General features: G+C 64.9%; 1 protein-coding gene across 10 annotated transcripts in view; it reads left to right on the forward strand.

Moving 5' to 3' along the window:
* Positions 1-12,544, forward strand: part of LOC138825437 (tuberin) — a 34,306-nt gene that overhangs the window by 18,300 nt on the left and 3,462 nt on the right. For 3 of the 10 annotated variants that reach the window (XR_011371399.1, XM_070019994.1, XM_070020003.1), the window contains 15 exons: positions 1,694-1,816; positions 2,263-2,397; positions 3,556-3,745; positions 4,202-4,295; positions 4,669-4,771; positions 5,221-5,315; positions 6,398-6,526; positions 7,686-7,850; positions 7,984-8,136; positions 8,229-8,341; positions 8,602-8,817; positions 10,141-10,344; positions 10,811-10,879; positions 11,713-11,843; positions 12,030-12,523. Coding sequence is in view for 9 of the 10 variants with exons in the window: in XM_070019994.1 (XP_069876095.1) it covers positions 1,694-1,816; positions 2,263-2,397; positions 3,556-3,745; positions 4,202-4,295; positions 4,669-4,771; positions 5,221-5,315; positions 6,398-6,526; positions 7,686-7,850; positions 7,984-8,136; positions 8,229-8,341; positions 8,602-8,817; positions 10,141-10,344; positions 10,811-10,879; positions 11,713-11,843; positions 12,030-12,523 (2,414 nt within the window). In the remaining variant the exon portion in view is untranslated. The remainder of the gene's footprint in view (positions 1-1,693; positions 1,817-2,262; positions 2,398-3,555; positions 3,746-4,201; positions 4,296-4,668; positions 4,772-5,220; positions 5,316-6,397; positions 6,527-7,685; positions 7,851-7,983; positions 8,137-8,228; positions 8,342-8,601; positions 8,818-10,140; positions 10,345-10,810; positions 10,880-11,712; positions 11,844-12,029; positions 12,524-12,544) is intronic. The other 7 variants (XM_070019995.1, XM_070019996.1, XM_070019997.1 and 4 more) reach the window with 7 other exon arrangements.

Genomic DNA, 12,544 nt, shown 5'->3' on the forward strand with positions numbered 1-12,544 from the left:
TAGTGTGCTTCCACAGTTTGCAGCAGGACTCGCATGTGTAATAACGGTTGCTGTCCATCAGCACACGCCTCCCAGGGAGGGCGCACACGGACTCGGCACCAAAGGGATGCAGTTCTTTTCTGAGGGCCGCCTCCCAGGCCAGCTGGAAGGTGGAGTGAGCAGAGCTTGTATGTCCCATGCTGATGTGGACATACTGGCCGAGTCAGGGGCCACGGCTGGTGAGGGCAGGTGAGCAGCTGCGGGGAGGGTAGCGGGAGGGGAACCGGATCCTGAACTGTGCCAGGCATCCGCGCTGCAAGGCTGGCAGATTTCCCAGAGTGCAGGGCTGAAATGCTCCCTGCACCGTGTCCTGGGCTGTAGTGAAGTGCTCCCTGCACCATGTCCTGGGCTGTAGTGAGGTGCTCCCTGAACTGTGTCCTGGGATGTAGTGAGGTGCTCCCTGCACCATGTCCTGGGCTGTAGTGAGGTGCTCCCTGTACCATGTCCTGGGCTGTAGTGAGGTGCTCCCTGCACCATGTCCTGGGCTGTAGTGAAGAGCACACTGCACTGTGTCCTGGGCTGTAGTGAGGTGCTCCCTGCACCATGTCCTGGGCTGTAGTGAGGTGCTCCCTGCACCATGTCCTGGGCTGCAGTGAGGTGCTCCCTGCACCGTGTCCTGGGCTGTAGTGAAGTGCTCCCTGCACTGTGTCCTGGGCTGCAGTGAGGTGCTCCTGCACTGTGTCCTGGGCTGCAGTGAGGTGCTCCCTGCACCGTGTCCTGGGCTGTAGTGAAGTGCTCCCTGCACTGTGTCCTGGGCTGTAGGGAGGTGCTCCCTGCACCATGTCCTGGGCTGTAGTGAAGAGCACACTGCACTGTGTCCTGGGCTGTAGTGAGGTGCTCCCTGCACCATGTCCTGGGCTGTAGTGAGGTGCTCCCTGCACCATGTCCTGGGCTGTAGTGAGGTGCTCCCTGCACCATGTCCTGGGCTGTAGTGAAGAGCACACTGCACTGTGTCCTGGGCTGCAGTGAAGAGCACACTGCACCGTGTCCTGGGCTGTAGTGAGGTGCTCCCTGCACCGTGTCCTGGGCTGCAGTGAAGAGCACACTGTACTGTGTCCTGGGCTGTAGTGAAGAGCACACTGCACTGTATCCTGGGCTGTAGTGAGGTGCTCCCTGCACCATGTCCTGGGCTGCAGTGAAGAGCACACTTCACTGTGTCCTGGGCTGTAGTGAAGAGCACACTGCACTGTGTCCTGGGCTGTAGTGAAGAGCACACTGCACCGTGTCCTGGGCTATAGTGAGGTGCTCCCTGCACCGTGTCCTGGGCTGTAATGGCTCTGTGGCTGTGATGGTTGTCTTGCTGCTCTTCCTCATCAGCTGTGGTTATAGCTTTCCTCCTCCTTCTGTGTTTTGTCGTCTTCATTGTTGCAGATGTTCTGCGGGTGCTCAGGCTGTGTCAGGCTCACCCCCCTTGCCATCAGCCCTCCTTCCCTTCCCCCTCCGTAGGCTGTGGCTGGGCCACAACCCAGCCTTTGAGGAGAGGACAGGACCGGGCATGTGGGTGTCCTGAGCTGCTCTCAGCCGGCTGCTGGGGTGCTGGCCGCTGGCCAGGCTTCGTTCACACAGTGGCTTGTGGTGACAGGCCACAGTTCATCACATCCCGGAGCTGTGCCGCTGTTGCCCTGCCTCGTGCCTGACCGCCCTCTCCCTCCAGGAGACCGACTGGAAGGTCTTGAAGCTGGTCCTGAGCAAGCTGCCCGAATCTCTGCGCTACAAAGTCCTTATTTTCACCTCCCGCTGCAGTGTCGACCAGCTGTCTTCCGCCCTCTGTGCCATGGTAGTCCCGTCCCCCCCCTCTCCCCCTGTCTGCCACCCCCCCCCCGTCCGGCCCTGGCCAGGCTGCCTATCAAGGAGGCCGGTGGGGGGGTGGGGGTCAGGGCCGCAGTCCAGGCTCTGCTTCAGAAGCCAGAGAACCCCAGGCAGGAGTGCGGAGACCGTCTCTGTCAGGGCAGGTCGGGGCTCCTGTCGGGAGCATGGACAGGCGTGGATGCTCGGGCCCACGCCCGCGTGCCCCCAGCTTACCCAGCACCGGTTCCCCTTTTCCTGGCTAGGGCCCCGTGATCCGCACCCACACCCCTGCCCCTTGCTGTGGGTATCGAGGGAGGCGGGCTCTCTCACCTTCTGCAGAGCTGGAACCGGCTCTTCCTGGCTCTTGCCTCTACCCTGTCCCTCCCCAGCACGCCGGCCGCCAGCCGGGGCCTCACGGGGTCCCTTGGTCATTAGCTTTCAGGTCCAAAGACACTTGAGCGGCTCCGAGGCACTCCAGAAGGCTTCTCCAGAACCGACCTGCACTTGGCCGTGGTACCGGTGCTTACAGCATTAATCTCTTACCACAACTACCTGGACAAAACCAAACAGGTGGGATGTGGGAGTTGTGAGGACTTCTCTTGTGCTGGCTCTTAGGCCAGAGGGTGTGCCAGCTTCACCCGCGGCCGGCTAGAGCCAGAGGCTGAGCTGGCTGTCGCCCTGGGGCTCCTGACGGCCGCTGGGGCTGCAGGTGCGAATCCTCTCACGTCCGGTTCTTTCGGGAGCCATCCTCCCCTCCTCTAGGAGTACTCCTCACTCCCAGCCTGTGCCTGTTAGGGCTGTAGGGCAGGTAGCCACGCCGGGTTTTTTTGCTTTTGGTTTTTTTTTTTCTTTAAATTCTTTTGGTGTTAGTACTGGGACTTGAATTCAGGACCTGGTGTTCTTATTTGTCTGGTGCTACTATTTGAGCCACAGCTCCACCTCCAGCTTTTTGCTGGCTAGTTGGAGGTAACAGTTTCATGGGTTTATCTAGGCTGGCTCTGAACGGCAGTTCCCAGATCTGAGCCTCACTTCTGGGATTGCAGGTGTGCGCACTGACACGCGCAGCCAGGACGGTTGGGAGGAGTGGGCTGGGGCGGGGGTCCCCATCTCCATCCCCCCACCAGGTCACTCACATTCTCAGCTTGCAGCAGTGAGGAGGTGGGGGTCTCAGCGAGGTTTGGTGCTCCTGATGTCCTGCCTCAAGGGGCTTGGCTTCCTCTCCTGGGCCCGGGCTCTACACAGTAGCACCATCACGTGCTGATGCCTGGCTGCAGTAGAAGCCCACCCCGCTGGCTGTGTGCTCTGGCCAAGCCCAGAGCGTTTCTGAGTCAGGACTAGAGAACTATTCCCAGAACTATTGAGGCCCTGGTCTGTGGCCTGAGCTGCCATTTCATTCCTGTTTTCAATACTGAGGACACTGCCCAGGGTGGGGTTGGGACAGTGGTCTCGACCTGTCAGTGGTTCCTCTCCTTACGAGGCTCGCCCAGAACCAGGGGGTCTGTGAACTCAGAGCTGGGAAGCCCAGGGCTGTTATTGAAACGGAAGCACCTGACACCTGATCTAGAGCTACCCACCACTCGGGGTCATGTAAGCATTTAGGAACCATCCTAAGTCCTCCCCCCCTCCCCCTCAGAGCACTTCGGAGTGGGTCTGCGAGGTATGAGGCCTGCGGGAAGGGCAGGGCCCCCCCCCACACACAGGCGGTCTGACGTGTTTTGCTCCCTGCAGCGGGAGATGGTCTACTGCCTGGAGCAAGGTCTCATCTACCGCTGTGCCAGCCAGTGCGTGGTGGCCCTGGCCATCTGCAGTGTGGAGATGCCCGACATCATCATCAAGGCGCTGCCAGTCCTGGTGGTGAAGCTGACGCACATCTCCGCCACGGCCAGCATGGCCATCCCACTCCTGGAGTTCCTGTCCAGTGAGTGTGTGGCTCCCCTGGGGGTGCACTGTGCCGCGGGGTGCACCTGATTCTCAGCTTGGTGTGCTGATTGTTTTTCTACCCTCCTGGGTGTGCACAGGCTGGACTCGCTGGGGAACCTGGTCCTGGAGCCTGTGCTGCCTGTACTGCTAGCTGCCTAAACACTGCTACACACATACACAGGGCAAAAGACGCTGTAGGCATGGTTCGCGTGGCAGAGCACCTGCTTTGCAAGCAGGAGACCCTGCATTCAGTCTTCAGTATCAACAAAATTTAAAAAGTAAAAGCTGCTTACGGTTCATAGATTATACACGTATGAGCCGGGGAACCGTTGGGGTGGAGGCTGTGACCTTCCAAGTCTTCGACCACAGCAGCTTTGGCTTTTAGAACTGAGGTGCAGGACCCTGGGGACAGGCCCACCCCACCGGCCGCCCTCACAGCTGTCCTTGCTCACAGCTCTGGCCAGGCTTCCTCACCTGTATAGAAACTTCGCTGCAGAGCAGTATGCAAGCGTGTTTGCCATCTCGCTGCCTTACACCAACCCCTCCAAGTGAGTATGGCTGTCCAGGCCCCGCCCTCCCAGCTGCGACCCTGCCCAGGCCCCTCCCTCCCAGCTGCGGCCCTGCCCAGGCCCCTCCCTCCCAGCTGCGGCCCCGCCCAGGCCCCTCCCTCCCAGCTGCGGCCCCGCCTAGGCCCCTCCCTCCCAGCTGCGACCCTGCCCAGGCCCCGCCCTCCCAGCTGCGGCCCCGCCCAGGCCCCTCCCTCCCAGCTGCGGCCCCGCCCAGGCCTCTACCCTGAAAGCCATGCCTGCCACTGCCACTGAGACTCACCCAAGGCCCTGGCAGCTCTGCCTTGTGCGCCTGTCGGGAGCGCTGACGTGTGCTAGGAGGGAACCCAGTCCTTGCGGTTTCTCCTTGTCTCAGGTTCAACCAGTACATTGTGTGCCTGGCACATCACGTCATAGCCATGTGGTTCATCAGGTGCCGCCTGCCCTTCCGGAAGGATTTTGTTCCCTACATCACTAAGGTTAGGGGCTGGGAAGGTGGCTCAGTGGTAGAGCGCTTGCCTTGCATGCATGAGGCCCTGGGTTCGATTCCTCAGCACCACATAAGCAAAAAGAGAAAAGCCAGAAGTGGCGCTGTGGCTCAAGTGGTAGAGCACTAGCCTTGAGCTGAAGAGCTGAGGGACAGCGCCCAGGCCTAGAGTTCAAGCCCCACAACCGGACCCAAAAAAACAAACATCAGTAAGGTTAGCCGGGGCCGCCTGTGTGTCTCGGGGCCAGGACCTGCTTCTCTGTGGCTAGTGTAGGGACAAGCAGGCGAGAGGAGAGGGCTGCCGCTTGGAGCTGCGTTAAAAGTACCCAAGTTCCCACGGGGCCTAGCCTAAGGTGGGCACACGTGGGAGCTGCCGCCTTGTACTGGGCTGCAGCTTATCCCAGCCCCCACAGTCCCTCACGGCCGTCCTCCCTGCTCCAGGGCCTGCGCTCCAACGTCCTCCTGTCTTTTGATGACACGCCTGAAAAGGACAGCTTCAGAGCTCGGAGCACCAGCCTCAATGAGAGGCCCAAAAGGTTCGCCTTTCGGGGTCATGCCTGGTCCCGTGGGGAGGGGGCCCGGGCTGTGCGCTTGGTGCCGGCCGGCTGCCTGCAGGTCAGTCTGGGCCAAAGGCGTGTCGCCCTGTTGTGGGCTGCCTACGATGCCCAGGGCCCTGCGAGGCGGGTCAGGGCCTCCCAAGGCCGCGCCAACCGCCGTGGCCTGTGCACTGTGCAGCCTGAGCCGCAGGTATGGGTCTGCCAGGGGGGGTTGGGTGCCAGCTGTGGGCATCAGGGTTTAGGCCTGGCGCACGCACCAAAGGAGCCCAGAGGCACGTCGGGGCATCTAACTCTGCCTGGGCAGGGGACCCATGGCTACCCCGTCTGCAGTCTCGTGACGCACGGTTAGCCCAGCTCTCAGCCAGAGCCACGCCTCTCCCTTCAGAGCTGCTCGTGGGGCACATGCTCTCCTTCACCACCACAGCTGCTTGTGCCCAGTCTGAAGCCGGCTGTGCTAGGCCTGTGTTGTTGTGTGCACTCGTTGGCCAGCTCCGCACCCGCCCCCTGCTGCCAGGCTGTCGGCTCTCCCCAGGTGGACACGGCACTTTCCAGGGCAGCCTCAGCTCATGCCGCCGGGGCGGGGCGGGGCGGGGCGGAGCTGGCCCATCGCTGGCCATCGCTCTGCTGTCACACGGAGGGCTGGCTTCCTTTCACACACTGGGCCCGGGGCCGGCCCGGAGTCCGTGGCGCCTTCTGCGTCCAGGCCCGGTGAGGTCAGAGGCCTCTGCGTGGGTGGGTGGGGACTGCTGGGCGGCCCAGCCTGGAATCTGCCGTGCCGGTGATCCACACACACGTTTTAATTTGCACTAATGTCCTTTGTTTTGGTATCACACGTAAAGCCTTACTTTTTTTCTCAGTTGCATTTATAAGATGTATTTTTATGCGTTTTTGTTTTCTGTCTCTCTTCCCTGCTAACTGTCCTTTGGCATGGTTCTTTTGTTCATCTCACCCGCGGGACCTCTCCATCTTGACCCTGTGGCCTGGGACCTTTCCTCCTCACCCCTCCCCTTCCCGGGAGCTGGGCTCTCTGGGGCTTTGGGGCTTCCTTCCTCGCCCGGTAGTTTGAGGATAGCCAGAGCCCCCAAACAAGGCCTGAATAACTCTCCACCCGTGAAAGAATTCAAGGAGAGCTGTGCAGCCGAGGCCTTCCGGTGCCGCAGCATCAGTGTGTCTGAACATGTGGTCCGCAGGTAGCGGGGCTGTGGGGGTGGGGGGCACAGACCCGGAGCCTGGCCCACGAGCACCGGGCGGTGGTGCATGGGGCTGCTTGCATGACCTCATGTTGGTGCCCTTCCTGGCCGGGGCTGGAGAAGACCCCAACCCAGGGGAGCCTGGTGGCGAGGGGGGAAAGGTTGCATTCTGTCCTAAGCCCCTAGGAGCACTGCTGGCCACACAACCTAGTCAGAGGCCGGCCTGGGGCCCTGCGCAGACCTGCCGCTCTGGGAAAGCTGGGCTGGGGGAGGAGGGGCTCTGTACCCTGCAGCCTCGGGTGGCTGGATGGGCATCCTCCCCAGGCTTGATCCTCACTTCCTGTGATGAGGACTTTGTCCCTTGGGCTTCCTTTCAGAAGGGATGTGTGCTTCCTCGTGGCCGCAGTGATCTCTGGCTTTGGGGTGGGGCTGGCGTGGGAGGGGCACAGCCCCCCTTCCCTTCGTGATTCTCCCAGCTGAGTCGGTGTGTGCTTGGTCTGTCCCGTGAGCTGCCCCTGCAGGCTCTAGCCAACGAGACGCTGCCCTCTCCCCGCTCCTCCCCATCCCTGCCCCGGCTCTCTGGCTCTGTGGCTCTCTGGTGTGGGGTCTGGCGAGGGGCTGGGAGCGGCCGGCTGCTCAGTGAGGCTTCTCGGCTCTCTTTCTGTCACATTCTTTATCATGAGCAGAGTAGGGCTAAAGAGTGCAACACTGGTACCAGATTAAGCCTGGACAAAGCCTTCCTGGTCGCTACAGTGCCGTGGGCTGCGCGCACAGCCCGGCCCCGTGTCCTGGACAGCAGGCGGCCGTGTGGGCAGAATGCAATCTTGCTCTGTCCCAGTGGCCTCGAGTCTCTGCATGGACTAAGCTGTCTGCCGCGGCCGTGGCCTAACTCGCTCCTGTGTGCTTGGGCAGAGGGATGTCCTGTCTCGTCTCTGCCATCTCTGCTCCCGACAGAAGGGCCACCCCCTCCTCTCCGGGATAACACGGTCCACGCGATTGGCCAGACGCGGCTCAGCTGGCCGCCGGGCCCAGGCCTGCTGGGGTTTTTTCCGAGCGAGGCCCTCTCAGTCATGCATGCGTTGAGCTTTGGCCCCTGGTGGTAGGTGGCTTGGCATGGTCCTGCCAGGAGCCCTGACCCCGGCGTGGGCTCTCCCTCCAGCAGAATACAGACGTCCCTGACCAGCGCCAGCCTGGGGTCTGCAGACGAGAACTCCGTGGCCCAGGCTGATGACAGCCTCAAGAGCCTGCACCTGGAGCTCACGGAGACCTGTCTGGACATGATGGCCCGCTACGTCTTCTCCAACTTCACCGCGGTCCCCAAAAGGTGGGCGCTGCATCTCCACGTTCCCTGTGGAGCCGCGCCTGGAGCCGTGGGGTGGCACACAGCCACACGGGCCTTGTCTCTGCGCCCGCCCTGGGCTCCATGGCAGGCGGAGACTGGGGCTTTGTGCTTTCAGGTCTCCTGTGGGTGAGTTCCTCCTGGCGGGCGGCAGGACCAAAACCTGGCTGGTTGGGAACAAGCTGGTCACCGTGACGACGAGTGTAGGGACGGGAACCCGGTCCCTGCTGGGCCTGGACTCGGGGGAGCTGCAGAGCGGCCCGGAGCCGAGGTGCCTGCCCTGCCCCGCCCCGCCCCGTGTGTCCTGCCGGTCTCACGACTCCCACCCTGGTGGACCACATGCACGGCCGCTTCCCTCCTCAGCTCCCAGCCCGGTGCACATGTGAGGCAGACGAAGGAGGCGCCTGCCAAGCTGGAGTCGCAGACGGGACAGCAGGTGGCCCATGGGGCCCGGGCCCGGGTCCGGTCCATGTCAGGTGAGCTTCCGCCTTCTCGGTGCCCGGGAACGTGCCGCTGGCTCTGGCATTAGGCCTGGCCGCTACCTGCTGAGCCTCACCGCGGCGTTGGCTCCGGTGGGGCAGGAAGCGATGGGCGGGCCCAGGGCTGCTGGTGTGCTGGGTGTTTGCGTGGCCCCCGAGAAAGCCCGGGGCCCTCTACCGTGGGTGACGAGGGCTTGGGCCCGACGCCTCTTGGCCGGCCAGTCGTCCTCACCAGCCGCCGCGCCCCTCTCCCTCAGGGGGCCACGGCCTTCGCGTGGGTGCCCTGGACACAGCGGCTTCACAGGTCGCTGGCGGCCCCCCTTCTCCGGGGGCACAGCAGAGCGCCCCGGCAGCCAAGGCCGAGAAGAGTGCTGCGGGCGCCCAGGCCCCGGCTCCGGAGAAGACGAACCTGGCCGCCTACGTGCCCCTGCTGACCCAGGGCTGGGCGGAGATCTTGGTGCGGAGGCCCACAGGTACCAGGCCCACGGCGGTGTCCCCACAGGCCAGCACCGGTCTCGGGGGGACCGGGTGGGGAGAAGCGAGGCGGTGTCGGGTGGCGCAGGACGCCCTGCGGGGCACGGCACGTGGGGTGGCTGCCTGCATGGTCCTGGGTCTTGGGGCCGGGGCGTGGGCCCCCAGGGTCCTGGGTCTTGGGGCCGGGGCGTGGGCCCCCAGGGTCCTGGGTCTTGGGGCCGGGGCGTGGGCCCCCAGGGTCCTGGGTCTTGGGGCCGGGGCGTGGACCCAGGACAAACGCTTCCCTGCCCACTCACACGGTGCCTCAGGCCTGAGTCCGGGTCTCCTTCGCCTGCTGAGAGCATCACCAGACTGACCCGGGGCTTGCGTCTCAGGGCCTTCCGCAGTGATTCTCAAGACCGAGGGGATGGTCTTTGTCCACTCAGCAAGCAGACGCCCCAGTTCAACCTCTAGGCCTGTCCCAACCAACCATCCAAAAAACAAGTTTTTCTGGGCATTGGAGGCTCACGCCTGTAATCCTGACTGTTCAGGAGACTGAGACCTGAAGTCCCAGTGCAAAGCCAGCTGGGTAGCAAAGTTTCTGGGACTTCTAATTAATCACCAGAAAAGTGGGAGGTGGACCTGTGGTTTACGTGGTCTAGGCTTGAACAAAGATGTTCAGGAACAGTGCTCGGGCTCTGAGTTCAGGCCCCAGGATCGGCACAGACACTAAACATTTCCGGCCGGAGCCTTCCCACATACAGTCGCTCAGGTTCTGTGAATGAGGGCAGGATTTGGAGCGGGCAGGGACGTCAGGGGCATTTCAGTCAATAGGAAGGGCTTACCAGAAAGACCTGAGTACTTGGGGGCTGGGTTGTGCAGGCAGGGCTCAGGGCTTGGGACTGGGTATGGAGTTGTGTGAGCCTAGGATTGGGTACTGGGGACTGGGTTGTGTGGGCAGGGCCCAGAATTGGGTACTGGGGACTGGGTTGTGCAGGCAGGGCTTGGGACTGGGGACTGGGGACTCAGGACTGGGTTGTGCGGGCAGCCCCAGGGCTGGGGACTGGGGACTGTGGGCTGGGTTGAGCAGGCAGGGCCTGGGATTGGGGACGGGGTTGTGCGGGCAGGGCCCGGGGCTGCGTTGCGAGGCTCTTGGGAGACTTGGCTGAGGCGTGGCCTGCCCTTGGTACACGTGCTGACCTGGTGGGGGGAGGGGGGGAGGCAATAGTTCTGGGGACCAGATCCCAAGGCCGGCCCGGGGAGCCCGGATGCTCGCCCGCCTCGGGCAGCACCTGGGGACTCCCGGGCAGCAGAGGCCTGAGGGTCCCGCCCACTGTCCTCAGGGAACACGAGCTGGCTGATGAGCCTGGAGAACCCGCTCAGCCCCTTCTCCTCGGACATCAACAACATGCCTCTGCAGGAGCTGTCCAACGCGCTCATGGCCGCCGAGCGCTTCAAGGAGCACCGGGACACAGCCCTGTACAAGTCCCTCTCGGTGCCGGCCGCCGGCACGGCCAGGCCCCCTCCGCTCCCACGTTCCAACACAGGTGAGCCGGACGGGGCGGGGCAGCGGGGTACGCTCCGCCGGGGCCCCCACGTCGGCAGAGGTCTTGGGGGGGTTCCCGCGTCCTGGGCCCACTGCGGGGCGAGTCTCCACCCCTTCCGCGAGACTGGCCCCTGCTTGCTGTCGCTGGCCCTTGAGGGCTGCGGGCGCGGTGCTGCCGCAGAGGTGCGCAGGTGGGGTGCATGCCCCCGGCTGCCGCCCACCGCCCCCGCCTGCCGGCCGAGCACTGTCCGTCTAGGCCGGGCGCCCGGCCGCCCCTGTGGCTGCGGATGGCCCCGGAGACCGTGGACGCCGCGCGCGGGGAGCGGGCCAGCGCTGCCGCCAGGAGAGCCCGGGCGCCGGCCTGGCCGCTGGCCCTGCCTCTCTCCTCTGCAGGCTCGGGCCGTGCCGCCCTCTGCGCGGCCTGCGCGTCTGCTGTTGACGTGGCCGCTGGCGTGGTTGCCTTGCAGTGGCCTCTCTCTCCTCCTTGTACCAGTCCAGCTGCCAGGGACAGCTGCACAGGAGCGTGTCCTGGGCAGGTACTCGCGTGTGCCGCAGAGCGCTCTGCCCCAGACGCCGCCCTCATCGCCCTCATCCGGTCATCCCTCCATGGCCCCGTCCTGAGCCTCATCGTCCTCGGGGAGCAGGGTTCTGACTGACTCGAGGACATCTGCAGACACCTTTGCTTTACCAGTGGGAGTCCCTGCACTGCGGCCTGTGCGGCTGGGCTCTGCCCTGAGCCGCGTGCGGCCTCGGGCCGCCAGGGGGCTCTGCCTGGCTGACCTGCCCTGGCCTCTGCTGGTTGCTGGCCTTGGGCACCCGCGGGCATCGCCACAGCTGCTTTGCATTGTACGCCCGGCCCTGCCAGCTGCCCTGACTCTGGCGGGTCTCGCGTGGGTTCAGAGGCCAGGGTGGCGGGGGGGGGGGGGGGGCAGTCCAAGGCCACGTGCAGGGCCACTGCTGCTTATCCGCCCGCCCGCCCCTGGCTTGGGACCTTAGCCCCCTCTCCCCAGCTTGCTGGGCTGCAGGCATGAGTCTGCAGACGCGGCGTTCATCCCTAGCTTCCTCCATTCAAAATCCTGGAAACTGGCCGCGGTCAGCGCCTCCCGAGCCGGGGCCTCCCGGGCTCTTCCTTGTGCTCTGCTGCCTGCCCTGCCCGAGGTGCCGAGGGGCGCTGGTGGACGCCACCCAGTTCCCCTGGGGCACCCACTGGTCCCTGGGGCCTGGGATCCCCACCCAGGGCTGGTCAGGCCCTGCCCGGCCCCCTGCTGGGCCGCCACGGTGGAGCTGCTGCGGCCGGGCAGGGAGGAGCTGAGCCCTGAGGCCTGCAGGGCACGGGCCGCTCACACCCTCGGCCTCCTGTGTCCCGCAGACTCCGCCGTGGTTCTGGAGGAGGGAGGGCCGGGCCAGGCCCATGCACCCGGAGAGCCCCCCGAGCTGGAGGACTTTGAGGCCGCCCTGGGTGTGCACAGGCTCAGCCGGCGCCCCGCCCCCTACAGCAGGGTGAGTGTGTGGGGTCCTGGGCAGGAGCGCGGGGTGCGCGGCCTCCACGCTGCCCGCGGATGGGGGCGAGCCTCCCTCCTCCTCCCCCGACCCCGCCTCGGGTCGGCGGCTCGGGCCCCGGCGGCGGGACCAGGGCAGCAGGCCACAGGCTGAGCGCCTGCTCACCAGGCGCTGTCCGTCCCGCAGTCGTCCTCAGCCTCCAGCCAGGAGGAGAAGGCCTGCCCCGCCGAGGTGCTGGCCGCCGGCGGCATCCCCATCGAGAGGGCCGTGTCTCCGGAGGGCGGCCGCCCCCTGGTGGACCTGTCCTTCCAGCCCACGCAGCCCCTGAGCAAGTCCAGCTCTTCCCCCGAGTTGCAGACCCTGCAGGACAGCCTTGCCCACCCTGGGGACAAGGCCGACACCGGCCGCCTGAGCCCCGAGGCCAAGGCCCGCTCCCAGTCCGGGACTTTGGAGGGGGAAGGGGCGGCCTGGTCAGCCCCTGGGGAGGAGATCCAGGGCCCCGCCCCGCCCCAGGGCCCGCTGCCCTCCAGCTCCCCCCGGTCACCCAGCGGCCTGCGGCCCCGTGGCTACACCATCTCCGACTCAGCCCCTTCGCGCCGGGGCCAGCGGGTCGAGAGGGACGCCTTCAAGAGCAGAGCCGCGGCGTCCGGGACCGAGAAAGTGCCGGGCATCAACCCCAGGTGGGCCGTCTCCTGGGCAGG

Source organism: Dipodomys merriami, unplaced genomic scaffold (genome assembly GCF_024711535.1).
Source record: "Dipodomys merriami isolate MVZ:Mamm:240054 unplaced genomic scaffold, mDipMer1.0.p SCAF_137, whole genome shotgun sequence".
NCBI classification, from domain to species: domain Eukaryota; kingdom Metazoa; phylum Chordata; class Mammalia; order Rodentia; family Heteromyidae; genus Dipodomys; species Dipodomys merriami.